Source organism: Mus caroli, chromosome 2, assembly GCF_900094665.2.
Source record: "Mus caroli chromosome 2, CAROLI_EIJ_v1.1, whole genome shotgun sequence".
NCBI lineage: Eukaryota > Metazoa > Chordata > Mammalia > Rodentia > Muridae > Mus > Mus caroli.
The window spans coordinates 27,068,354-27,096,339 of NC_034571.1; the positions used below are offsets into that span (position 1 = coordinate 27,068,354).

Consider the following 27,986-nt stretch of genomic DNA (forward strand, 5'->3'; position numbering starts at 1 on the left):
GCGCCACCACGCCCGGCTGATTGTGATCTTTACTTCTTGTTTTAATTACTAAAAAATTTTGTTTTGTTTTCTTTTTTTAAATTATGGAACGCTTCACGAATTTGCGTGTCATCCTTGCGCAGGGGCCATGCTAATCTTCTCTGTATCGTTCCAATTTTTAGTATATGTGCTGCCGAAGCGAGCACTGTTTTGTTTTTCAAGACAGGGTTTCTCTGTCCTAGAACTCACTCTGTAGATCAGGCTGGCCTGAAACTCAGAGGTCCATCTGCCTGCTGAGATTAAAGATCTTCACCTTTCAAAACCAAATCCAATAGGAAATCTTGCGCATTGTTCTGCCTGCATATAGTCTATATACCATATGAGTAATTCACAGACAGCTGTGGTGACTGTGCTGGGAATTGAAACCAGGTCCTCTGGGGGAGCAGCCAGTGCTCAGAACCGCTAAGCCACCTCTCCAGCTCTTTTTGTGTTTTTGGTTTTGTTTGTTCTTTGAGACCAGTCTCACTGACTATCCTGGAACTCACAGAGATCCTCCTGTCTCACGCTACCTTTCTTCCTACATGTTTCTAAATTAACATCCTATAGGTAGTGCCCCCCAAGTGAAAAGTTCTGCCCGATTGTCTCCTAGGCTGTGTGGTCGGTCCCCTGGTGATGGAATGGCCTTTGGCCCTTTTTTACCATCGTTCGCTGCTTGTCATTCTAGCCTCTGCCCATTTTGCTGTCCCTGCTTTGTCCTCCATCTTGTCCTGGGTGTGACTGAAGACTGGTCTGTGATGATTCATCCACAGTGCTCTTGGTTGAGGATGGCAAGAAAGAACTTAGCCTTGGGTAGACAGCACGGCAGGCCCTGCAATGAAGACAGTCTGCAGAAAAGTTATCTTTTTCTCAACCTTCCTAACGCTGCCACTCCTTAATACAGTTTTTCATGTTGTAGTGACCCCAACCATAAAGTGATTTTTTTGCTACTTTATAACTAATTTTGTTACTGTTATGAATTGTAATGTAAATAATTGTGTTTTCAGATGGTCTTAGGTGACCCTTGTGAAAGGGTTGTTAAACCCTCAATGGGGTCAGGACCTACAGCTTGAGAACTGTTGGTGTATAGATCAGGGTCACGCGAGGCTGTTCTTCTGTCTTCCACTGGGTGGCAGTATATTACTTCTCTATTTGTAAAAATGATCTTGCATCCCAGCCTAGGAGTTACACCCTCACAGAACCCCTTGTTCAGAAGAAAAGCAAGTGACAGAATGGGGGACTCTTCTCTACAGGGTGTTTTTGAGCTGACCCATAAGTGTGGACTTTACTCTGTTTTTCGAAAAACAACTTCCAGAGTCAAAGAAGCCATGTTCCCATAGAGGAAGTTCCCATAGAGGAAGTTCCCACAGAGAAGCACGGGGATCAGCATCCTGGGCTAGCAGGCCAGGGTCAATGTCACCACAGTATGGCCTTGCCTATGGGGCAGGCGCTGGCTTCTGGTTCCTAGTATGTGTTGGGTCCTCCGGCCCCTTGGCCACTCTCTGTGGGTCTTGCCTGTCTTAGAGACAACCAGCCTCAGTCTGTTGAGGGTGTGGAGGTCCCAGGGTCAGCTGGAGCCTGGTGCTCCACTTCGTCTTCTATTGCCTTGTTCCCTGGCCTTCACCATGACTCGGGCTTGTGTAGGCACAGTGAGGCTGAGGAAGCAGGAAGATGCTATTGAGCTGTTGAGCGTGGCTTTTGGAGAATGTTGGTTGCGCTTGAGTGTACCCCTGCTCTCTGGAGTCCCTTTGGCTGAACTTGAAGAAGCACCGAGGAAAGCGATAAGGAGCAGCTGCCTGAGTCTGCCCTTTTCTTTCCCACCACATGCCGAAGCATCTCCCTGTCCATAGCTTTGAGGCGCCTGGGTTTGTCTAGTAAGACAGTGTGCAGTGGCTCTCTGTGCTCCAGCCTCCAGCCAAGATCTGCTGACTGCTTGGCCCTGGAACCTGCAGGATTCTTCCTTGCTCCAACTCTCTCTCTTACAGCACTGGCTTGGGGACAAGGTGATAACTTGATTGACGGGCCCTACCTCTTGTCATCCATTTTTGCCTTCTGTTCCCGAGGGAAAGGCAGGAGAAGTATTCTAAAGAGCCTTTCATTTTACATCCACTTCAGAAAGATGTAGTGATGGGAGGGTTGCAGGCTGGTGGAGGCATGGCCTCATTCTGAGCGACCTCTCCATAGAACACGGTTTCAACACTGTCTTGGGGCTCTTTAGGTCACAGTGGCTTCATAGCCCATTTTTAGTACAGTCTTAGTTTATTGCTCTATTGCTTTGAAGAAACACCATGCCACAACAACTCTTATAAAGGACAGTGTTTAATCCGGGCTTGCTTATAGTTTGATTATGGCAAGGGACGTGGTGGCAGGCATGGCAGCATGGTGCTAGAGAGCTACATCCTGACCTAGAGAGAAAGAAAGAGAGAGAGAGTGAATATCTAGACCTGGCATGGGCTTCGAAAACTTCAAGGTCCTCCCACCAGTGACACACTTTCTCCAACGAGGCGGAGTCCATAGGAGCCTGGGGGCCATTCTTACTCAAACCATCACAAGTAGCTCTTTCCTCAGAGTGCCTCACGGGTGCAGAGGTGTTACAGTGGTGTCTGTGCAGGGTCAGAGCTGCCCCACCACAGCAACTACCACGTTCTTTTATTTATTTTATTTTACTTTGCTTTGTGCACGAGTCTTTTGACGTGTATATGTATATATACCCGATGCATGTCTGGTACCCTGAGGCCAGATAAGGGCACCAGATCCCCTGGGGCTCGGGGTTACAGACTGAGCCACCACATGAGTGCTGAGAATCGAACCCAGCCCCTCGAGAAGAGCAGTGAGTGCTCTTACCCTCAGAGTCATCTCGAGCCAGGCCACCAAGTTGTTCCCTGGTGTCTGCTTGTGGGGTGAGCCAGGTTTGTGTTCTCTGAGTGTCTGTGTCGATCCAGCAAGTGTTTGTGTCATCAAGTCTCAGCCCCAGGGTGACAAGTAGAAAGTCTATTTGGTCCTGTGGTGTATGGGTCATAAGCCTTGTGTCTCAAGAAAGGACAGCTGCTGGATCAGCGCTCATTGCCAGGACACAAGCTGTACTTTGAGTATAGAGTAAAGCATAGGAAAGTGCACGGTGGCAACGTGAGCAAAAGCTTCTTAAACCCCTTACAGGCATGCAGAGGGGACACACCAATGTGGAGCTGTTTAAGAAATGCTTCAGCGGCTGAGAGGGCAGTGCTGTCACTGAAACAGTGTGCTCCGCCTGATACATGGCATCACACTGTGTTCACCTGGCAGATGACGTCACAGGCAGGCAGGCAGGGGCAGAGCCTCAAAAGGCAGAATCTGGATCTGTGAACATTAACAGCAGCAAGGTGTTCCACACTGCAGGACACTTGTGTTTATTTCCGGTGTCACTAGCCTTGGTTACCTCCTGGGAAGGTGCTGTTTTACTTGGGTGTGTTCACAAGAAGCCTGCAGGATGCACCATAGTGGTGATTACAGTGTCATGATTCTGTTTCATCTTGAGTCCCTGCAGGCTCGGCTTCTCAGCCAGTGTCTGGGCAGTAGATTTGTTTGAGGGTTTAGAAAGATTCAGACCTGTGTGTCTATATTAAGTTGTTTGTTTGCTTTTCATTCCATTCTCTCTGCATGTATGTGTACACCATGCCATGCAGGTGGAGGCTATTAAGGTCTCCTCCGTTATCAGCTCTGTGTACCCCAGACCGGGGGTCTTCACCTGCCACTGGCTGGAGCAGCACTCTGGGAAGCAGATGGGCAGGCAAGTGGCTACATTGGCTCTCATGTCTGGGGACTCTGACTTCCTGGCTTCCTGCTTGTTCAGCGGGTGCTTTACCCACTGAGCCTTGGGTGTTTGTCATTTTTGAGTCAGGATTTTGCCCTAGCCCAGACCAGATCTCACTCTGTAGCCCAGGCTGGTCCAGAACTCATGATGATCCTCTGCCTCAGCCCCACAAGTGCTGGGCCCAACTGCAGGTGTGAGTTCCATGTCTGGCTGTGTGAAGCTTTCTGTGTGACTTGTGGGGCTCGGGCCCACTAAGTCTGCCTGACAGGAAGATTCTGTCCTCCTGTGCTGTGATTTGCATAGCAGCACTCACGTAACAGTGTGAGACTCCTTGGCTGGCTCTTTCCTCAGGAGACTGAAAGAAGCATCTGCTCCCCTGAAGTGCAGGGAGGGTCCTAGAATACCCAAGGGGGCAGCTGAGCCCAGTGTGGTGAGCCAGCCAGGCACGAGTCCACCTTTCGTTCACGCCTTACTTAGGGGCAGGTGAGCTCTCAGGGAGAGAAGAGGCCTTGTGCCCTCCACAGGAGAGTCACACAGGCCATCACTGCTCTGTGTTACAGCGATGGTTGTATCTGGCCCAGAGGAAACCGTGCCCCTCCCAGGACTGAGTCCCAGAACAATCACTGCCAGCTTTATGTGGCCCGTAGCCCGTGACGTCTCACTCTCACTGAGCGCTGCACCTCCTAGCATCTCTGCTCTGCTCTTTCTGCTGCTGTGCTGCAGTAAACTTGAACTGTACTTGAGCATGCAGTTCCGTGGTGGTCTGCACTTGGTCCCCACAGTTGTCAGCTGTCAGCACCATCCATTGCCAGTTCTCTAAGTTCCCAAGCTGAAACTGCCTTCCCCTACTCTTCTCACCCTAGCTGCTGATGGAATGCCCTCCCCCCTTCCACACACCTTCTGCCTTTATGAATTTGGCTGCTGTTAGTGGTATCTGCACTTTTTTGTGTCCAGCTTGTTCCACACAGCAAAGTGTCCTGAAGTCGGCCCATGTTGTAGCCAGGTCTGAATTTCCTGGCTTTTTAATGCTGAATGATATTGCATGCTATGTATGTGGAGTTTTGTCGCCATCCATGTGTCAAGGGTCGCTTGAGTATGATGAACAGTGCTGCTGTGAACTTGGGTGCACATACATACAAATTCAGAGACAGATGAGCCGTACAGGGAGGCCTGGGGCAACAGCCATGGGCCACTTCTGCTGGCCGTCGTGATTGTGATCTTTATACACGCTGTTCAGATCTACTGTGTCATATCTGCTCCAGAGTGGCATTTCTGAGCCTCTCAGTGGCCCTGTGTCTGTCTGCCATGGTGTCGGGGCCAGTGAGCAGTCCATGCCAGGACTCTGTGTTAGATGCTGACTCTTGTCTCACCACCAGCACCTTCATCGATAGGGTTTTATGGTGTGTCAGATTGGACAGCAGCTCACAGTGCTCAGCACTCGCCCACTCAGCGAGTTTACATCCACAGCCTCTTTGCCATATGTTCTAGTTTCCTCCTGTTGCTGGGAAAAAATACCCTGGAGAAAAGCCTAAATGGTAGAAGGGAAATGTAGGTTTATAGACCATTATTGGAGAGAGTCAAGGCAGGAACTTAAAACACATTCACACTGAAGAGCAGAAAGAATCAATACATAGATTCTTTTTTTTTAAGGTTTATTTATTTATTATATGTAAGTATACTGTAGCTGTCTGTCTTCAGACACTCCAGAAGAGGGCTTCAGATCTCATTACGTATGGTTGCTCTCTCTCTGGCCCTACTTGCTCCAGCCAAAAGATTGATTGATTGATTGATTGATTGATTTTATGTAAGTACACTGTAGCTGTCTTCAGACACTCCAGAAGTGGGTGTCAGATCTCATTACAGATGGTTGTGAGCCACCATGTGGTTGCTGGGATTTGAACTCAGGACCTTTGGAAGAGCAGTTGGTGCTCTTAACCACTGAGCCATCTCAACGGCCCCACATAGATTCTTGCTTGCTCGTTCTCAGCTACCTTTCTCCTCACTTACACTGTTCTATACCTCCTGCCTAGGGAATGGTTCCTCCTAGAGTGGTTGGGACTTCCTGCATCAACTATCAGTCAAGAGATAATCATCCACAGGCCAGCCTGATCTAGACAATTCCCCACTGACTCTTTCCAGGTATCACTCAACAGATGGTTGAACCTGTCAACTTTGTGAGACTTAGAATCACGGGGAAACAAGTCTCAGGGCATATCCCTGAGGGATTATCCACATAAGGTTAGTTGAGGTGGGAAGACCCACCATCCCTGGGCTGGGGTTCCAGATTGCATAAAAAAGATTTATTTATTATTGTACATAAGTACACTATAGCTGTCTCCAGATGCTCCAGACGAGGGCATCAGATCTCATTACGGGTGGTTGTGAGCTACCATGTGGTTGCTGGGATTTGAACTCAGGATCTTTGGAAGAGCAGCAGTGCTCTTATCCGCCGAGCCATCTTGCCAGCCCCATGGCAGCCTATCTATTCTGCACATATGTAGCAGAGAGCTGAGAGCACAGTGGTTGCCATTCTGGAGCTCAGAGCAGAGGGAGTTGAGTGACAGGTGCTATTGGAGCATACACGCACTGCATGTGTGGGGTATGCACATAAGTGCAGATGCCCCTGGAGCTAAAGTTAAGGTGTTGTAGCTGCCTAATGTGGGTGCTGGGAACTACATCCTCTGTAGGAGTAGTGTGCTCTTGGTGGCTGAGAACCTTTTTTTTTTGAAAGAAAGAAAAGAAAGAAAGAGAAGAGAAGAGAAGAGAAAGGAAGGAAGAAAGGAAGACAGACTGTCTCCTAGCACCCAGGCTATCATTGACTCACTATATAGTCAAGGCTGACCTTGAACTTCTGACTCTTCTGCCTCTATCCCATGTGTTGGGATTGTATGCCTGTACCACCACACCCATTTTTGTAGGTGCTAAGGACCAAACCCAGTGCTTTGTGCACACTAGACAACCTTAACAACTCAGCTATATCCCCATGTTTTTATAAATAGAATTGTGCTTGACAGTAGCCATGGCTGTTGATGGCTTGCTGTGCCCTGCAGTGGCAGAGCTGAGTAACCACAGAGGTTACAGAGTCTAACATCTGCTGTCCTGCCCTGCCTAGTATGCCATCCCAGCTACTCTAGACATCTAAGAGATGTCATGTCTCAGACCACATGTGGCATGTCCTGGTAATGACTGCTGGCATGTCCTTGTACTTGAGCATAAGCCATGGCTGCTTTTAAGTGGTCACTTGGTGGCCAGAGCTGTACTCAGTATTTTTCTTTAACCAGTTACTGTTGCGTTTGAGGATTCTATTTTTTCTAAACTAGTTAAGGAGGCTAGAGGGATGACTCAGTGGTTAAGAGCACTGATTGCTCTTCCAAACGTCCTGAGTTCAAATCCCAGCAACCACATGGTGGCTCACAACCATCCGTAATGAGATCTGACGCCCTCTTCTGGAGTGTCTGAAGTCAGCTACAGTGTACTTAAATATAATAAATAAATAAATCTTTAAAAACAAAAGACTAGTTAAGGCCTTGGGGGTGAGGGTGGGATGACACTCTGTTCTTCTTAACCAGATAGCCTTGAACAAGGAACAGCTCTGGCTTTAGGGGTCTGTAAGCACAATCCTCCCCAGCTCCTTCACTTTAGTGTCTTTCCGTGGCAGGCTTGTCCAGTCTTAGTTTTCACTTTCCAAGTAGGAGCCACGATGCTCTGGTCAGTGAGTGAGAGCTGTTGCCAAGGGAAGCCTAGAGACTCCAGCTGGAAGCCCTCAGGAGAAGAGGGACCTCCCCACTATACTTGTGGGGACAGCCTGCCTGCTGAGGGGCCAACCTGGCTGTGTCTCTGCCCTACCTTTATATGCACTGCTGCTCAGCGTTGGTTGTTAGAACCCTCCCACCTACAGCAGAGTTTTTAAGAGAAGAGGCAAAGAAATGAGTCCCTGATCTAATCACAGAGCCTTGTCACCATCCTTTTGTCCCTGTGTCACTAAGGACATCAGGTCTGGAGCTGCTGCCTTGGATGCTCACAGCCGCCTGCAGATACCTTCTTTCCCAGTGCTGTCGTGGGAGCACTGGAATGTGCCTGTTTCTCTTGCAGCACACAGTGGTGCCCAGAAAAGCCTCAGAGGGTTCTGCTCTCCTCTCAGGACCACCTCATGTGTAGCAATTGTCTGCCCAGAGTCTGCCGGTGCCTCCCTCCCACGGGGCTCCTGGGCAGCTGGGACTTCTACATGCTTTCGAGCAAGGCTCAGAGGGGGTGATTGAATATGTCATAACACCAGATTAAAACAAGCATATTTAATATATGTTATTCACCAAAACCAGTTTTTTTTCCTACCTCAGACACACACTCAAAATTCCTGAATTGCTACCAACCTGTATCTTCCAACACTATGAAATAACTGATCTCTTACTTAATAAGTAATGCCATTCCAAGGTCATGGAAGACACAATCCAAAGCCCAGGGACTTCTCACAGCACAGGCTGAGATGCACTGCTTCATTATCAGCACCTCAGTGTGCACACTTTATGGTAGCTGCCCTCCCTCCCCCAATAGCCTGCTCTGTCCAGGGCTGCTGGTGTGTCTCAGGATTGCAGGCCGCGCTTCCCGATGGACTGCTGCAGTAGACGGGGAGGTCAGAGTCTCTGACCTGGAGAGTCTCGCCTGTGTTATCAAGCAAGCATAAATGTGACCTTCGTCCTAGCTCACTGCTGGTTGTGTCTGTGTTGGAGACCTGGGGTTGACTGACATGCGCTCAAGCTTGGCTGCAGTCTCTACTGTAGTGTCCATCTGATTAGCTCATGGACTTCGGCTGTACACTGTGTGCTGGAGAGAGCAGACGCTGACAGAGCCAGTCTGGACCAGCCCTTTGGGCCCCTCCTTGAGCAGTGCTGATGATGGGTTCTGGAGTCAGAGGGAAGGAGGAAGGGCAAAGGAGCACGGGCTTCCCCTGCCCAGTGGTCTTTGGACTTTTTAATTGATTTATTATTGATTGAGGCAGGTTGCTCGTCCTGAACTTCTCTACTCTAGATTTTCCTCTCAGCCTCCTAAGAAACTGGGGCCTCTGTAGACCTGAGCCACCTGTCCTGCTGGCCCACTTTCCTTTCTGTCACTGATGCTATGGTCTGCACAGAACAAGATGCATACCCTAGTGGTTTAGCTCATTTACCTCTGACTTCTCTTGGGCTGTTGCTTTAAATGCGTGTAGGAGTGAATTGGGATCAGTTTTCACAGCCTCCAGAGGAAGTGTCCTGTGCTCTGAGGAACCGAGCCACTGGCAGTTACAGCTCTTTCCCCTGCTGACTCCCCCAAACTGTCTGAGGTTTGTTGGTGAGATTTCCTTTTGAAGGCTATAGAGCCCCATTAACACTTTAAGGCCAGTGTTGTCTCAGGTCTCTGGCCTGTGGCCTTTCTCGATGCTCCCAGGGACAGGTGATGGGGTTAGCCTGCACAGGGAGACCCTCTGCCCCAGGAGTGACTTTGAGCTGCCACTCATGCAGATGGGAGGATGGGCAGACGGGATCACACTGCTTGGCAAAAACCCCTCCCTCAGCCTGGGCACTGCAGTGAGGAACAGGACGTGGGTGGTAGGCCAGTGGACTGTCTTAAGCCTGAGGCTTTCTTTACACAGAGGCAAAGACTTTAAGAAGCTGACCTGGGCCCTGTAAATTAGTAGCCCATGCTGAGAATGGCACTGGCAGTCCCCAGCAGGAACTACGATGGCAGTGGTCAGAAGGTCAGAAGCTGGGGCTTGCGTTTCGCTAATGTGGAGAGAGCGTGGCGCTGAGGGAAGTGGCCTTGGGCTCCAGTGGAGGCCTGGCTTCTCCACTTAACAGGCTGTGTATGGCTAACCTTCGCCAGGCCAGTTCACTCATCCCAGACACGTCCCTGACAGTGTGGCGTTCTACACAGAGGAGCCTGTGAGATGAAGCAGAAGCAATGGCAGTGCCTATATCTCTCCATGGACAGTGGCAATCAAGGTGGTTCTTAGTGGGTTTGGATAGCTTCGAAACTGTCAAAGGGAATGAGCTGGGAGCAGGTCTGATCTGTCTCTGGCCTTCTTGGGGGTTTTGTTATAATTTTGAAAAAAAGTTATTTCTATATCATGGGGGTTAGGGTGTGCTATACACATGCATGCAGAGCCTGAGGACCAGAAGATGGGCTCAGGTCTCCTGGAATTGGAGTTGCAGGCGGTTGTGAGCCAGCTGATGTAGGTACTGACAACCAAGCTTGAGTCCTCTGCAAGAGCAGCGTACACTCTTAACAGTAGAGCCACCTTCCCACTCCCCCTTTCGGAAGTACTTTTTTCATATATGTTTATAGTATATTTGATTACATTTTCCACCCCTTTTATCACCCACCCACTCCTTCTGGAATCCTTAACTTCCCCTTCCTTTCATGTCATTTATTTTTTAAAAAACTCTGTGTGTGTGTGTGTGTGTGTGTGTGTGTGTGTGTGTGTGTATGTGTGTACATACATGAGCACATATGTGGCATGTGCTTGGGTAGTCGTGATGGTCAGCAGGTACCTTTCTTGAATCTGTCCTCTTTTCCTGTGTGGGCCCCGGAGATGGGGTCAGATTGTCTGGTTTGGTAGCAATCACCTTTACCTGCTGAGCCATCTTACTGGCCCTTAATTTTTATTTTACTATTTGTGAGTGTGCACATATGTTCATGAATATGCACCAGAGTGGGGGAACGTGTGAGCCATAGAGCTCTTGTTGAAGGTCCTGGGGTCACTATTAAGGAGTTGATTTTCATCTTATTCCATGGGTTCTGGGGATTGAACTCAGGCCACCTTTTTCCTCCTGAGCCTTCTCGCCAGCCCCCAGCCAAGTTTCAGGATTGCCTGGTGTGGCATACTGTGGGGTTATTTCCAGGGCCATGGGGAGCCACTGGTGAGAAGCGGCTCCTGCTGCCCTCCACAAGAGCTGTCACCATGCCTGGGTAGGAGGTGGCAGTCTGGGGAAGGGCGGCAGCACTTCCCATGTGCAGGAAGAAGGGGGCCCTACCAAACTGCAGGCTCCGTAGTGGCCCGGCTCCTTGGGGGGAAAGAAGAGTGCCTGTGCCCTCCCCGGGGAGCTCCAGCAGCTCTGGACTGTGGCCATGTTGCTTATTGCTGGATGGGGCTAGATTCCAGAAGAATCCTTTAATTTATGCCAGGTGGTAGTAGCACACACCATTAATCCCAGCTCACGCAGAGGCAGGCAGATCTCTAAGTTCAGAGACCAGCCTGATCTACAGACCAAGTTCCAGGACAGCCAGAGCTACACAGAGAAACCCTGTCTTAAAAACAAGCAAAATACTTCAACTAATGAAGCTCTGGCCCACTCTGGTGTTCACTGAACAGGACCCTCTGCCCTAACGAGGCTTACCTCCAGAGGAGGAACATGGCCAGGAGAAGGACGCATGGGCCAGGGGCAGGCACGTGGAGTTACAGTGGTGTGACTGAGGACTCCTGGCTCCCAGTCATAGTGTTTCCCTTCTTGCCTGCTCATTCTTTGACCATATTTGCTGCTCCAGCGTGGCCTAGTCAGAAATAGCCAGCCTAGCCTCCCTCTGCAAGCTTGCACTCCCATGAGAGACCAGCTCCCTGTGGTTCAAGGAGCAGCAAGCTGTCAGCCTCCTAGACTCCTGGGAAGTCTTTGGAAGAGAGAGAAGAAAGGGAAGCTTGGGGTTCCAGGCTGTGACACTCCTGATGCTGAGAGCCTCCCCTCTGTGGCTGCTCCTCCTCTGCTCATCAGTCCCATGTGACCGGCAGGGCTGTTTCCAGGAGAGCCTGGGTGCTGGTAGTCCCAGCTTCACCTGGGTTCCAGTATTACTAGAGTCTGGCTTTCTACCAGTTACAGTGCTACCTTCGATGCAGGCTAGCCCCATATAATCCTGACAGGAGTCTGATAAATATTGTAAGAGTGTCCAGGGGCTGAGTTCGAGCCATTTGCTGCCCACCTTTGTCCTGCTGGCTATCCCAGTAACCCTAAGGCTAGATATTCTTGTTCCTGCCTTAACAGATGAACAAATTGAAGTCCAGACCAAGAGGGTAGAGGATTTGCTTACTGTCACATGTGTACCAGGCAGCAGAACTGAGGTTTGAACCCTGGCCATACAGCTGCGCTCAGCCTGCTCTCCTTTCCTCCAATGCATGTGTGTAGGGCAGAGTGTGTCAGGGGTGGCCAGAAAGAACCAATTAGCAGGACTGTAGCTCCGGGGTCCATACCACACCCCTCTCCCAATCCCCAGAGCAGGAAGACCCAGCCGGGGGCCTGAGAGGCCAGCCTCAGTGCTAAGTAATGTCATGGAATTAGCAAGGATGTTATCATGATTTAGGAAATGGCCTAGAGCTCGTCACATTCTCCAGGACCTGTTTGTCATCCCTAGGAGTGCTGGGTAGCATGATGCTGTTCTGTAGTGGACCCTCGTGGTGTGAGGGTGTGAGGCACACTGGCTCAATTACAGAGCTGCATGTAGCCTGCCTCCCTTCAGAAATCAGTGTGTCTGTGTAGCCTGCAGGACTGATGTGGCCTGTGGTGCTAGGGGGTGCCCATGTGTCACTTCCTGCTCTTACTCCCCAGGATTAGCCCACTAAGGCCTGCGGGGCCTCAGCTCGTCCTTCCCGTGCTGTCTGCCTCCTCATTTCCTTCATGGTTCCTTGTAGGACTCTTTAGTTCCTGCCCTTGTCAGCCAACCAGTGTCTGGGTGAACTTGCTGCTTGCTGCCCTGACCTTGGTAACAGCCTAAAACTCCCCAGGGCCCTTAGACTCAGAAAGGACAAGTTCACAGTCTGTGTCTTCACCTTGCTTTACTCTCTGTCTATCCCTGTCACTAGCGTCCTCAAGGTCCAGCATGCTGAACCCTCTCTTGCCCATCCATGAGGCTGTCTCATAGGAAGGGAGAGCATTAGTGGTTGCCCTGGATGGCAGGCTGTAGTACCCTCCAGCTTTGGCCTACTCTGCTGCAGTGGGGTGAGAACAGGCCCTGTCGTGGAGGCAGGAGATGGAGGGCTGTGCATGTGGATGGAAGCCAAGGCCTAGGACACTCTGATTCACCTAGTATGTCTCAACTGTAGCATCTGTCCTCAGGAGCACCCCTCCCAGTGCCTAAGTGGGGTGTCCCTGAGAGCAGGGAGGAGGCTGCATCTGCCTAGAGCACTGCTTGTACCCGATGCCTGGTGCAAGTCAGAACTTGCTCACTGAGTATTGATGGATGAACAAAGGGTGAGAACCAGAGAGTTTAATGTTAAACCAACAGTAACAGCAACAAACAAACAAAACAGTTCTCAGACCTGTAGAGAGATGAGAGTGTTGGGCAATCTGCCAGTTATTGCCCCATGCCTACTGGGTGTATGTACTTGCTCCTATTGCTTGTATGAACATGTGTATGTGCATGTACACACATATACATGGACACACACACACAAGGACACACACAAAGACAATGTATCTCTGGACTTCAAAACTCTCAGAAGGCCTCTGGCAGAACTCTAGTTGTTAACCACCTGGCTAATTTAGGATCTCTGGAATTTCTGTGGGTATCCTAAGCATATTCCCCACCCCATCACCACCACCATCATCACAAATCATGAGCCAGAGGGGAGAGGAAGAAGAAATTTGAATGTCTGCCACCCACAGTCCCATTCTTAAACTGAATCAGTAATTGAATGCTATTAAGCAAAATTAATTTGCCTCCTGCAGGAAGGCTATGATGAATGAAAGCGTTGCTAATGGGGAGGGAGCCAGGCTACCCTCTACGGTCATCAATATTTCATAGCCATAGGCAGTGTCAGGAAGCCGCATGTCCTGGTTTAGCTGACCTTGAGTGTTCTTGAAGGTAGGGCTTAACGAGGGAGTCTGCTTTCAAAGGACTTACTATGAATGAAGCCCGAAACGGATTGCACCTGAGAACTAATTGAGTTTGCTCCTGTGGGAGGTCCTCGGGTGGTCATTTATGCCAGCCTGCTGCTGATTCTGATTAGGGGGCAGCTATCCCTCTCAGCTGCAGTGTAGAGCTGGAGAGGTTAGCCCTGGCCCTTGTCTATACCGAGACCCCAACCATAGCCCCAGTTTCTGCTCATAGCTTCCCATCTCCAAGGGAGGAGTCTCCCGAAATAGTTGAGATTGTACCATGCCACTGGTCAGGTACTCAACCTGCTCCATTTCTTCTGCTTATGGCATGAGAGAGGGGGTGGCCATATAGATGGAATAAGATGTTAAAAATTGAGGAAGTTTAGGCATGATGTCTCCAAAAGGGTGGCTGGGAGTTAGCGGGCAGGACAGAGGGATCCGGAGTGGGTGAAGAAAGGAAGTTAAAACACTTTTCATTCTGTTCTTTGTAGCTGCCATCAACTTAGCAAAGCTGAGGCTTTTCAGACATTACTACGTCTTGGTGAGTAGAAACCAAAACAAACAAACCCCTAAAACTGTAAATGAGATCAGTGAGCAGACCTGGTGACAGCGGCAGCCACTGTGCCTGGACCTGTCAGCTGCCTCACAATCTCACATCGCTTCTCTGAAAGTGGGAATGAAAAATGTGGGTTGCTCTGAGCCTGTTAGAAGTAGCTTTAACTTCGTACAAAAGTAGCAGATCACTCACTCACAAGCAGGAGCCATGGAAATGGCTCAGACCCTTGTATGGAGGCCAGGGTAGTGTTTGATCCCCAAGGGCACCTCTAGGCCTAGGCCAGACCTAGTCATTCCTCAGCTTGCCTTTTCTGCCCACTTAGGGATGTTGGGTGCACCCTTGTGCTCTTCTACAGGCCCCCACAGAAAGCCACTGAGTCTGCACCACTCTCTCCAGTTACCAGGCAGGAAACTAGTTTTGTTCTAGGGATGTGTCCTTTAAAAACAGAAAATTGAGGTTGGTTTTGTTTGGGGATGTTTGGTTTTGGTTTTTTGTTTAAGAAAGGGCCTCACTGTGTAGCCCTGGCTAACCTTGACCCATTGCCCCTGGCTCCGAAGTACTGGGATTAAAGGCCTGCACCATTGCATCCAGCAAGTCAGTGATGGACACAAAGCTCTGTGGCGTGAGCACAGAGTATAATCTCCCAGTGTTCCCTTGACTCCCACAAGGAAGCTTGACAGCTCTGCCCAAGCAAACAAACGTTCAAATGTTAGAGGCAGCAGTAGGAAAGCAGGACAGACCTCCATCTAGCTGGTGTTCTTGTGCCTGTTCGCTCTCCTTCTCACGTTGTCTGTTCTGTTGACGTGGGCTTGTAGCATCTGTCACAACAGGTGTCACAGAGCATTTCCTGATGCCTATGACGATGCAGAGGAGACCCCAGCCTGGTCTAGTGTTCTGTGTGGTCTCCTGGCCAGCTTACTGAGACCTTGTCACAGGGTGGCCAGAGGAAGGTGTTAACAGGTTAGAGTGTATGGTTCAGTATGTCCTGGAGTGTGAGACTCAGCTGCTCACTGTATCTGCGTGTTTCCCATGTGACCGTTTTTCTATAGCTGCTAGGAACTGCCCCCAAGCCTGGGGTGACAAGAGTGCCCTTGGAGATGGAAGGAAGACCTGAATGTGAGTGGCAAGAAACAGAACAGCCATACCAAAGGAGCTAGCCTCCCAGGAGGGTGTGGTCAGTGTCTTAGCCACCAAGAGTAAGAAGACATGCATAACCAGGGCTTCGGGCCACATCTATTCCGTCGGGTGACTGTTTCCTGCTTTGCAGTTATTCAGTGGCAGAACGTGGCGCTCTAATTTCTGCTTTCCTCTTTCCTGTAGATTGTGTGCTACATCTACTTTACCAGGATCATCGCCTTCCTTCTCAAGTTTGCTGTTCCATTCCAGTGGAAGTGGCTCTACCAGGTCTGCTGCTCTTAGGGGACAGTTTGGAGAATTTATGTCTGAGGACCACATCTTGGGGTGTAGCTTAAGATTGTGTCTGACCTTCCTGGGAATGAGTACTACGACCTTCTGCCTCCTCTGCTCTCCAGATTGGATGATCTGTGTGCCCAGAAGAGCTGCTGGGCTACATGATAAATCTGGATGTAATTGCATTATTGATTAATTCTAAGTCTTTGAAGAGAAAAGCCTCAAGCAGAGAGAGAGAGAGATTTGTCCTGTGTAATTAGAATTTATCCACCTTTGCCTTCAGCCGCAGTTTGAGTGGTTTTCAATCCAGTCCTCCTGGCTTCAAGGATTTGTTTTTGTTTTTATTTTTGGGGTTTTGTGCCTAGAATAATATATATATATAATAGATCATTATAGCTATAAACTATCTTTGTAAGATACTAGAGCTGGTCATCAAGGCTGCATATACATTCGAACCTTTGTTCTTGGGGCTAGAGAGATGACTCAAAGGTCAAGAGCATTTGCTATTCTTCCAGAGGACTAGAGTTTAGTTTCCAGCAGCTGTGTAGGGTGGGTGACACACATGGCATTTTGAGTCCAGCTCTCAGGGAACCAGCGCCCTCTTCTGGCTATGTAGCCACTGGCATCTGAGAGGTCAAACAGAGGAACGCACTAACACAAATAAAAAAATAAAGAAAAAGGGTTTTTTGGTTTTTTGGGGTTTTTTTATAGGCAGGATTAATTTACTAGAGCCTCTTGTTCTTGTTTCTGAAAAAAAAAAAAATGCTCATCTGGTAAAGGCACCTGCTGCCAACACAGGTGACCTGAGTCGGATCCTCAGGACCCACATGGTGGGAGGAGAAATTGCACTCCCATAAGTTAGTTGTCCTCTGACCTCCACATTCAACTCCACAGTGTACTACACACATACGTACATACACACACACAAACACTAACAAAAAAGGAAGAACAACAGGATGGAGAAGGTATAAAATGAACCAGTATGATGGCACACTCTAGCATTTGAGAAGCTGACACAGAAGGTGGTAAGTTCAAGGCCAGCCTAGGTTTCACAGCAAGACACTCTCATCAAAAAAAAAAAAAAAAAAAAAAAAACAAAAAGACAAAAAACAAAAAACAACAGTGGGTTCCCATGGAGACACCCAGTGTCTACTCTGGCTGTGATCTTGGCATAGACCTTCTCACAGACCTGAGGAAGTGCTCAGGAGCAGGCGACTGCGGCTGCGGCATTGCTGGAACACCATGTGGAGACTGAGAGAGGCATGAGCTTGCTTAGTTCCATTGCTTTCTGTAGAGTGCTGTTGCTAATCCTTTTATCTGTGGGCGGATTTTAAATTTGCAGCTGCTGGATGAAACAGCCACACTGGTGTTCTTTGTCCTGACGGGGTATAAATTTCGCCCAGCTTCAGATAACCCCTACCTGCAGCTGTCTCAGGAAGATGATGACCTGGAGATGGAGTCCGTGTAAGCTGCCCGCCCTCCCTCCCTCCCTCTGTTGAATGGTATTGTATGCAGGGCCCTGCTCTCGGCACTCTGCAGCTTGGAGGCACCCCTCTATTCTTAGTGGAAGGATGTGGACACTGCAGCCCCTGCTGTGCTTTGCTTAGTCTGAAGTGCAATGTCTGCCAGCCATTGCTCAGTCTTGTCAGGGACAATCAGAACTTACCACCCTCTATTATATATCCTTGGAGCAGCTCCCAGTGACCCAGTGTTCTGGGCCAGTTTAAAATGGGCTCTCTGGCTGCAAGCATTGCTCCTGGTATTTGGAAATTGCATCTTCTGGGTCATCATAGGTTGACAGCAGACTGCACCTCCAACCTGCATCTGAGTGATGGGGCTTAGGGTGAGGTTCAGGGAAGGCAGTTGTTTTCCAGATGGATCATAACCTGTCTGCCAGTTCTGACTCTAGTGAGCTGAGCTCTGTGTGTGTGTGTGTGTGTGTGATCTCAGGCCGAGATCCCCACTGCCCCGCACTTTTACCTTTCTCCTCTCCACAACTCAAAGGCTGAGGTTAACCCAGGCTGGGCTGCCAGGCACATCAGACCTCGTAGAGCAGCTCTTGGTGCTGGCTGCCCCACTAGGGCAGTGTGTGCAAGGTAGATCCTGGGATGGGCCCTGAGCAAGTCACTCCCATGCAGCAATACCCTTTCCACACAGTGGGAAGGCAGGAGGACCTCCAACTGTGCCTTTGCCAGAGGGAGCAGTCATTGCAAGTGGAGGTAGAAAGGGCTACAGATCCAAGTCAGCCTACCCTTCCCTGCAGTGCCAGCTGTGGGGCTGAGTGGCTGGGCTCAGTGCCGCCCTCCACTAAGCTGAACTGTGGAGTGCCCCTGCGGGAGCTGTGCTCACCATCTTCCATTGTGCCTTGGGCAGGGGGGGCGGGTTGATCCATGGCAGTGGTTTATTTTTTTGAGACAGGGTCTCACTATGTAGCCATGGATGGCCTGGAACTCTATATAGATCAAACTGGCCTGAAACTCGCAGATACACTTGTCTCTCTCCCGAGTGCTAAGATTAAAAGAGTGAGCCACCGTGTCTGACATTCATGGCAGTGTTGAAAGTTTTACTTTGGTATCAGTCTGAATGTTGAACTTTATGACACAGGTCTGGGCAGGAAGGAAGAGGAAGGTGCACAGACTCCGTAACTAAACAGGGTACATTCTGCAGTTTGGCAAGGCATAGGCCAGGGCAAATGTTGGAGATGTCAGTAACCCCTTGGTGCTCTCAGTTACCCGCCTGTGACAAGGAGCCAGGTTATTCTGGGTGTTCTCTGGGGCTTCATGGAGCCTCGAAGTGACAGGAGTGCTCCAATGGCAGAGAGGCTGCGTGCTTAGCAGGTACACAGGGTTACTTATCTAGGGCCCTGGCACCAGCAGGCAGCCCCAGCGCAGTCTGGGCTCTGAGGGGAAAGGAAGCAGGAGTTCAGGAACTGATGGAGGCCAGGTGCCTTAGCTCAGTAAGGATACTGGGGCAGGGGGGACGGGGGGCTGAACCCAGGACAGAGACCTCATCTAATGTATACAAGACTCTGGTCCCATCTCTAGCACTAAGGAAGGAGTGAGGGAAAGAGGCGGACAAAAGCTGTTGAAAGCTCTGGAGAGTGAGAAGATGTGAAGGCGGAATAGACCCTCATGGGCCTGCTGCCTGCTGCCAGCGGTACCCTCCTGTAGTGAGCAGTGGGCTTACTATGGCTCTCAGACAGGCAAATGGTGCAACAGCTGGGGCTGTGGAGTGCCTTCTTGATGGCACCTCTCAAGTCCTCCAGAGATAACTCGTCCCAGAGGCAAGCAGAGCCTGGCTCAGAAGGTCTTTAGCTCTGTAAAGCATCAGCCACTAGGTCTGATCCCACCACAAAAGACACTCCAGCATGTACAAGAACTCTGCCCTGTGCCCTCTGCCCTCTTACACACCCTCAGAGCAAGTCCAAGGCCTTTCTGACAAGCCCTGAGGGTGTGTCCAGGCCCCAGGTCATTCCATTGTCTCTGCTCCTCTGCTTGGGAGCCAACGTCAGGGACCGGCTTCCATCCTTGTGCTGGCCCAGCGTGCCTGTGGAGCCTGCGTGGCTGTCAAATGGCTTTCTGTTCAGCCTAGGAGCCTAGGGGCTTGCATTCCCTTCCTGTTTCTTTTACATCTCTCTTTGGGCCTACCAATTTTGGTTGCAAACTTCATTGTAAAACAAAAACAGTAAGTTGAAAAGTATCGGGAGCTGTTTCACTGACCCGGCCAGCCTTGGTCGTGTCAGCCACGCTGCACACACTTACTCTCTGATTGTTTCTGACCTGGGAGGTGGGGAGGGTAGAGAGGGCTCCAAGTCTCCCCAGGCTCCTATTCCACAGGGGAGTCAGGAGAATCCAGGAGAATCAGATGCCCGGGATCCTCTTACTGAGGCCTCTCACAGTAGACCCCTCCAAGTATGTATTAGGCAAAGAAATAGACGTGTCATGGACAGCTTTAGCCAAGCTAAATGAGGAGCTGTATTCTTTTTTTTTTTTTTTTTTTTGGTTTTTCGAGACAGGGTTTCTCTGTGTAGTCCTGGCTGTCCTGGCACTCACTTTGTAGACTAGGCTGGCCTCGAACTCAGAAATCCGCCTGCCTCTGCCTCCCGAGTGCTGGGATTAAAGGCGTGCGCCACCACGCCCGGCTGAGGAGCTGTATTCTTTCTGTACTTTGGGTTTGGGAAGATGTGGGGCTCTGTAAAGCAGGGAAGAAGGACAGATATAAGTGAAGGCAGTATGGGTCCCCAGCACCTTTCTGTCCTTGATACACTATTGGCTGGCCCTGTGGGCCATGCTGCTCACAGCTTAGGAACTGAGGCCCCCAAGAAGTCTCACTTCCCACCTATGACCCGGGAGGCTCCAGAGCCTGTCACTGGATCCACAGAGCTGCAGCTCCCCCCGGCCCCCTCTGTCCCAGTGGCCATCTCTTAACGTGAGTTTTCTAGAGTTCCTTCCTGCACAGGCTGTGAGAACACGCTAGTGACTGTGGTCCAGGCTACTGGGCAGATAGTGTGTGTTTGCAGGGTTTGTAGCCTGATGGAGCTGCACTTCATGGCTAGGCCACCCTTCTTCCCTGTCCTCAGAGAGTGGTTGAACATCTCATGGGCCCAGCCTTGTGTCTCAGCTGTCCATCTTGGTACCACTGCCCTAGTCTACGGGCTGCTCTCTTGCCTTCCCCCTTCTGCACATTCTCAGGGCTGCAGGGTCACCCTAGAGAGCTCGTGAGATCAGAGGGGAGCCACAACCACTAGCAGGTTGAGAGCAGCAGCCCAGCCCAGCAGTGCAGGTGGGCACAGAGCTTGGAAACACGAGGGAAAGGTGGCATTGAACTGGCAGCTAGGGGAGGGGCAGGGAGAGCGTGGGTAGGGTCATTGTGGAAAGAGCTGGGGCAGGCAGCAGCAGCCTGGAGAGAACCTAAGGGCTTCTTGGAATGGCTGGGGAAGGAAGAGCAGACCTCGAGGAAGTAGTGTTAACTGTCCTTACTTAGCAGGCAGAGTTTTGAACACCAAGCCTGTGCTTCTCTCCAGTGCCTTGGGAATGTCTGTGTCTGCCCCACTAGTTAGTCATCTTTCCTGAATACCTGTAACCCCGATGCTGACCTGAGTGTGGCCTCAAGTCTCTGGCCACTGCAGGGAAATTAATGCTGGCAGTGAGGACAACTTGATCGGGCATGTGGGGAATATTTTTCTTGGAAGGTAAGAATTAGGCTCAGAAAGGTCAAGTGGCCTAGCCAGTAGCACACAGCTGTGAGGGAAGGCCAGGTCCCCACCTTAGCCTAGAGTTCCCTACTGTAGGACTCTGAGTCACCTGACACTTTGGCTTTTCTTTTTCAGAGTGACGACATCGGGTGTAATGGAGAATATGAAGAAGGTGAAGAAAGTGAGCAACGGTGCTGTGGAGCCCCAGGGCAGCTGGGAAGGCACCGCATGACAGCAGGGCTGAGGACTGCTGTCAATGAAACTAGCTTATTCATAGCCAAGCAGTGAGCAAGCGCGTTCCTGACAGAACGATGGCATCTCCCAGCAGTGACACTCCAGCGGGCGCTGAGCGCTCATACCGAGGGAGTGCCACGGACACACATTTTTGTACTCTTAGGATCTGGATTGTGGTGTGGGCTACAGGCAGCTAGGACTGCCCTCAGTGAGGGCGGGAGGGGGCTTAGAGGGGGAGTAAAGAACTGGAGTCTGATTTACCTTGCTAATTGGGAGCCTGGGTCTGTGCCAAGGAGCCCTGTGGCTGCTACTCAGAAAGGCTATGGGGTGGGGGAGCGGGTCTGCGCTGGTCACAGTGCTGTGGAGGCTGGGGAGGGTGTGACTCGCTGCTCAGCCTAGCAGTTTATAAGGCTTTGGGTTCAATTCCTAGCACCAGGGTGGGGGGAGAAGAATTTACTTTGGGAACTAGACAGATATCTACCAAGGGCATGAGAAAGGGATTGTCAGCCTTTGGGAACAAGAACAACAGAAATGAATGAAATTCTTCTAGATAGCCAAATAGACACCCTAGGTGGCATGACACCTGTCCAGGGAGGGCCACTGGTCCCCAAGCACCACTCTAAATGTCCCCACCCTGATGTGACCTACACCAGTGGTGCTAGAGGCCAGCAGGGAGGACCCAGTACACAGCTGGCTGAAGGGAGAAAGGCCTTGGAGCTCCAGAAGTGTGCTCCAGCTGGCTCTCCTGACTCCATCCCCCTGCCTGCCCAGAGCAGCCGCCTGGCTTCCTCTCCTTCCACCTGTGTCTTCTGATCCGAATCAGAGAAAACAGAACTTTCCTGAAGGAGCAGCTGAGGACAGAAAGGGTAGTGTCTAAACGAACGCTTAGGTAAGCATCCTTCCACAGCTTGCATGGGCCAGGCAGGACCTCTGAGCCTCAACTACGTAGTCCAAGCATGCGTGAAGGGAGTGAGTGTCTTTGAGCCACTCATGCTCAGAGACCTGAAACAGCCAGATCTGCTCAGAACTTGGGCAGGAACACCAGCGGCTGCCTGCAGAAGGCATGTGACGAGGTCACAGGAGACCAGCTCAGCACCTCAGAGCCGCTTAGTGCCCAGGACTTGCAGGTGAGTCACACCTTCAAGGAACAAGCACTTCCTAGGGTGAGTTACTCTACCTCCCAGTGCAGAAGATCTCTGTCCTGAAGACAGTGTGTCTGTCTCCACACCCCCAGCCCAAGACCTAAGTCACCAGTGAGAAGCCGCTGCTTGTGCTGCCCTAGCAGGTCCGTCCCTACCACAGGTGTTCCGACAGGCCTGAAGAATCTATTTAAGGGACCTCTTCCTCCTAGTTCCTTTTGTTTGTTTGTTTGTTTGTTTGTTTGTTTGTTTGTTTTGTTTATACTTGTTTAAAGTATGTGGTGGGAAGGGAGTTGTCGAGCAGTCGGGGGATTGGTGCTTTGTTTTCTGCACGTAAGCAGTCCTCCAGCACTGCAGAAGCTGGAGTGTTCCTGTGGTGACATCTACGCCACAGCCTGCCTCTCAGAGGGCAGGGTCTTTTTGAAAGGGGCCTCGTTTTACTTGCTGGGTTTTAGGAGAGCCAGAGGGGAGAAGTTGTACCACCCAGCCCACAGAGCTCTCTTGGTGCACAGCTGAGCTGGTGTAGGGGGACAGCCTGCTCCTTCCAGGGCATGGGTGCAAGGGCTGGGAGGTGTGCTACAGCAGTGTGCTCCCAAGTCTTGCCCTGGAACTGCTGTAGGTGGGAAGCCAGGCATGGCGGGGGAATTAGAAGCCTAACCTAAGGCTGGGAAGACTGGCCTGGTGCCCAGGCTGTGGAAAGGAAAGCTTCCAGCCCTTTATCCTGCACTGTAAGTGTATCGTCTCCATCACTTGAGAGCTGTGAGCCAGCATTCCACGGTGTCCTTGGGTAGAGGAGTCTGATTGCTAGTCCAGTCGCCCCAGCTCACGAGCTGCCCTCTGCAGCCTTGAGTCTTAGCCCACCTGGCTTCACACAGCCCTGTTTCAATGGTAAAGCCCATGTGTTGGAGGGGCTGAGCAAAAACGGGGTGTGCATTGCACTGCCACTCTGGTATTAATAGCTCTGCTCTGTGTCTCTCCCCCCTTCTGCCTGCGTGAGGTATCCATACTTTTTTTGAGAGTGCTGTGGACTGGAAGCTGTGGGCTGTGACATTTAATAAAGTGTGGTAGATAATTATTTCTTGGACAACAGGAGCAAGTGTTCAATTCTGAATTCTGGCTCTAACAGGACTCAGCCTCTCATGTTTGAATAGCAGAGCATAGTCTAATGTTGAGCCTGCCTGGGCTTCATTCTCTCTAGATAGAGGAGCAGCTCACTCCAGGTCACATCAAGCCTGAGTCTTCAGTTCTTCAAAAACCACTTCAGAGTAAATACCTAAGTGTCCCCACTCTAGCCCTCACCTGTGCTGCCAGCCAGGGCTGCCCAACTCCTGAAGTGCTCGCAGAATTTCTGCTTCCCTTGGTCCTCGTGTCCTCCTCTCATCCCTCTCCTTCCCTCGTGCCCCCTCCTTTTCTCTCTCCCTCGCTCCCCACACTCCCTCCTGCTTTGCCACTGACTCCCTGGCCTCTCTGGCATACTCAGCCGCAGGCTGGTGCACTGCAGCATTGGCTGCCTGCAGCTGCGTGCAGAATGTATTTTCTAAACCAGGGAGTATTTTATCAAGAGAGTGCAAACTATGCAAACTCACTCTGTATTGCTGCTCTGACCACATGGTGATCTCCGCACACCGCAATGCCTGTCTGGCTCTTGGAGTGGAGTCTAAAGCAAGTCTTTGCAGAACGGGAAGCCCATCAGCAATCTCTGTGTTCATTTTCAGTGGCCCCTGGCCACCCCCCACCCACATCCCAAAGCGTGGTCCTTGAGGAAGCATTAGTCTGATGCGGTTGCTGGCCCATTTCCACACACCCAGAAGGACAACCTCGCTCTGCCAAGCTGCTGGTCCTCAAAGGAAGACTCTAGCCTACCCCCCAGCCTTGTTCCCACGTTCCATCACCCACCTGAGCTCACATGCTGACCTGCCCCAGCTTCAGCACTCACCGTGTGCTCCTCAGGGGCCTGCGCTGCCCACTGCTGCCGCCTTTCCTGTCTAGGGCTCTGTGAGGACTTTATTCACCCTCTCAGCTATTTAGAGCAGACTAGTGTTCTCAAAGGTCTGCCTTTTGTTCCTCCTTTCCTGAGGCTGCCCCGGCAAGATTCTGTAAAAACATTCACAGGAGTGCCCCTCATACCTGTACCACCTAGAATGTGTTCACAGGCCAAGGAGTTTCCCAGTTCCTCCAAGGCCTTGTCTGTCCCATAGAGGTGTGTTTGTTTTGTGCTTTAAAAGTATCATACAAAGCCGGGTGTGGTTGCACACGCCTTTAATCCCAGCACTCGGGAGACAGAGGCAGGCGGATTTCTGAGTTCCAGGACAGCCAGAGCTATACAGAGAAACCCTGTATACAGAAAAAAAAAAAAGCATCATACATTTAGGTGACGCTCTGCCTGGTCAGGGACCTCCTGCCTGCTTCCCTACACTATAAAGAGGGACAGACAGAAAAAGCTTGGGAGCAGATGTGGTCATGACTGGCATGTCAGGACCTGGTATGATTTTGACCACAGAGAGACTTGATCCTGGCCAGTGGTGAAGGCACACAGGCTCCTGTGGTGAAGGCATACAGAGCAGAGTGAGGCAGACACATTTCTGAGACAGGATGCTCATTTGGAGTTGAGGTGCAGTGGATGGGGAGGGAACTGGAGGGCCAGTCTTCTTAGCATCCAAGCGCTGTGTCCTGCTGCTGGGCCTGGAAAGCCTGTCCACATGAAGGGACTCTTCCGTCCCTAAACAGCTTTCCTAGATGACCCAAATAATTGTCAGACTGAACCCAGAGGTGTCACCTGCAGGAGGTCGTCTGGCCTGTATGCCTTACTCAGGTTGGGGTGCAGGGGCTGGGGACCACTTAGTAATGTTTAACATTAATCACTGAAATATTTCCAAGCATGGGATTTAGATGTGCTCAGGACTGGCCACTGTATGGAGGCACTTCACTGCAAAGCAAATACGCCCAATAAAGATTCCATGTGGAAGCTTGTGTCTGTGGTCCTAGGGAAACCCAGGCACTGCCTAGCTTCCTCCTCAAAATTCAGTGTTCATACAGTTCCTCATGTTGTGGTGACCACAAACCATGGAATTGCTTTTGTTGCTACTTCTTAACTGTAGCTTTGATACTCTTATGAATTGTAATGTAAATATCTGATATACAGATGGTCTTAGGCAATCTCCTTGGAAGGCTCATTTGATTCCCCCAAAGAGGTCGTGACCCACAGGTTGAGAACTGCTGTAATTCCTTATTATCTGTGCTCATTAAATCAGCTGGCTGCCTGCCACCCACTCTCACTGACAGTAGCCCCACCTGGTGAAGCCTGACTACCAGGCCTGTGGTACCAGTGCACACCGCTGATGTGTGGTCATAGGAGATCCAGGTCAGGACCCAGTCCTGCTGCCACCTCAGGATATGACAGCAGAGATCCGGGGCTAAGCCCCCACTGAAACAGGCTTCCTGGGTATCCAATAGGGTTGTCCCTGAGGGAATCAGACATTCAGGTAAGTCATTCATCTCTGACCCCTTCACTAGGAACGCTTTAGGTTGGCAGACTCTGGGCTGGAGAAGTAGCTCTGTGGGCGAGGTGCCAGCCACACAGGCGTGGCACATTGAGTTTGGATCCTCAGCACCCACATAAAAGCCACTCTAGCTGGCCAGTGTGCCCTGGGTCCTGTGAGAGACCCTACCTCAGAACACAGCTGAGAGTTAGAGAGGACACTGTGTCAAGCTGGGCCTGCTCGTGCACAACGCTACCCATAAAAAAGGAAGTGCACACTTCCAAGTATAAGAGTGTGGTGCTGAGGCCTTACCCCAGGTATAACGTTCATCTCCCATTTCCAGCTGCCTCACCACAGACTCCTTCCCTACTCAGAGATTCTGGGAGGCAGGGGGCACTCAGGGAGCTGCTGATTGTGTGACTTCCATCCAAAGCCTGGTCTCTGCATACCATGGAACCTGAAGAAAGCTATGTGACACTGCTCACATGCCGCCCAGTCAGCAGCTAAGCCCGTGTCTGCTTGGAGGAAGCTAGTGGAGCCCAGCCCGGCTTGAGTGGGGCTTCTGGCTTCTGCTGTGCAGTTGCAGTAATGATAAACATGCCTTGTGCTTTACAGAGCCTCAGAGTATGTGTCTATTAGCTAACAGTGTCATGTTTGCTCCACAGTGGCCCCACTATAACCCTTGTCAGTGACTTTGGGTTTGTAAAGGTGTCTAGAGCAAGGGATGAAAAGGAGGGACTGACTCTACAAGACTCCAGGAGAGAGTGCTGAGGTAGGGGCAGCTAAGAATGACAGAGTAGTGACCCTGGGGTTGGGAAATCTAGCCATCCGATTTTCCAGGAGTACCAAGAGCCCCATTGGGTCTAGAGTTTGTGGTTCTGGAGGTCTTTGGGGACTGACTGTGCTTCCTAGCAGTGCCAGGCAGGGTGGATCAGACTGTCTTTGGTGATGCTTTTGACAACAGCTGTGATCAGAACTTTTAATCCAGGGGTGATGTCTAGCTGGGGCTTGAACCCATGTTTCTGTAGGCCCACCTACCTAACAAGGTCTGTGACTGATTATGTGTCATACAAGGGCCATGGCAGAGGTGAAAGGAGGAAGCCAGCTTAAATGGGGCCCTTGGCTGTTCCCCATTGCTTCCCTGGGAACATCCCAGCTGGAGATGCTACTGCTGGGCTGTCTGTGAACTCTGACTCCGCAGACCCAGTTTGGCACTGGGAAAACAGGAGCCTGCTATCTGACCTGTAACAGGTTCACCTTCTGGGGCCAAGAGACCTTACCCATTGCCCCTACATATTGAACCCTAGGACCTCATTTACTAAGTGTGGTACGTGCTGAGCTCTAGCACTGGCCTCAGCCTTAACATTAAGAGTATACAGTGAAAGATGGCTCAGTGCTCTTACGAATGACCTGGGTTTAATACCCAGTACATATGTGGTGGTTCACATCCATCCATCAGATAAACTCCAGGGCTCTGTTGCCCTCTCTAACTTCAGGTACCAAGCACGCATGTGGTACATAAGCATACATATGATCAAACCGTTCATAATTTTATGTTTTTAAGTTCACAGTGAGTGAAAGGACCCAGAAAGGGACATTCAGCAGTCCCCAAAAGGAAATCCAAAAGCCACTGTAGAGACCCATCCCAGTGGCCAGTGCACTTGTCCATGTGCCTCCCTTCTTCCCTGTATACACAAGCCTGTCACGTGTGGCTCATCCTTGGCTGGTCCAGGGCAGCCACCCTTGATGGGAGGGGTGATTGTACTGGCCACAAGATGGTCTGATAGGTGGTGTTCTGAAGTCAAAGTGCTGCCCTGGCCTGAAGAATGCGAGGGCTGAGCCCTTCTGCTCTCTGTTGTCTCCGTGTTGAAGTATGCTGCACTCGTCGTGCCATGGTCCATGCAACTGTCTGGCTTGGTGTGCCCTGCTGGGTCTTCTCAGCCCTCCACTGCTTCCCTCCTGGGCACAGCTGCCTTCGGCGGCCCTCACCAGGAATCTGTCAAGTAGACAACGCTATGTGCTCCTTCCATGCAAGGGTCTGGGGGAGTGGGTCCTGTAAGGGGGCCATGCTGTATGTCACCAGGGTAGCCCCATCACATTACAGGTTCCTTAGCCTTTGAGAACTTAGCCCTGGCCCCTGGTACTGTCCTGTCTGCTCCAAGAGGATTTTTTCTCAGCATTTGGGAAAGTAGAAGTGACCCACATAGGAACCGTAGGGCATGGCTGACCTGCATAGAAGTGAGGAATCGTCTCCTTCCACGGGTGTGGAGGCACAAACTCACACATGCCTTGTCAGCCCTCCTAGAGGTGTGCCGCAGAGGGTCTGAATCCGT

General features: G+C 50.9%; 1 protein-coding gene and 1 non-coding gene across 2 annotated transcripts in view; one reads left to right on the plus strand and one right to left on the minus strand.

Moving 5' to 3' along the window:
• Gpr107 (G protein-coupled receptor 107) overlaps positions 1–25,451 on the plus strand; it is a 66,827-nt gene extending 41,376 nt beyond the window's left edge. The window contains exons 15-18 of the mRNA XM_021149672.2: positions 14,133–14,182; positions 15,518–15,601; positions 16,950–17,071; positions 20,937–25,451. Of these exons, the coding sequence (XP_021005331.1) occupies positions 14,133–14,182; positions 15,518–15,601; positions 16,950–17,071; positions 20,937–21,033 (353 nt within the window). The 3' untranslated portion in view covers positions 21,034–25,451. The remainder of the gene's footprint in view (positions 1–14,132; positions 14,183–15,517; positions 15,602–16,949; positions 17,072–20,936) is intronic.
• Positions 78–185, minus strand: LOC115030575. The gene has a single exon (XR_003836147.1). It is a non-coding gene; the product is annotated as a U6 spliceosomal RNA (small nuclear RNA).
• Positions 25,452–27,986: the final 2,535 nt, after the last annotated feature.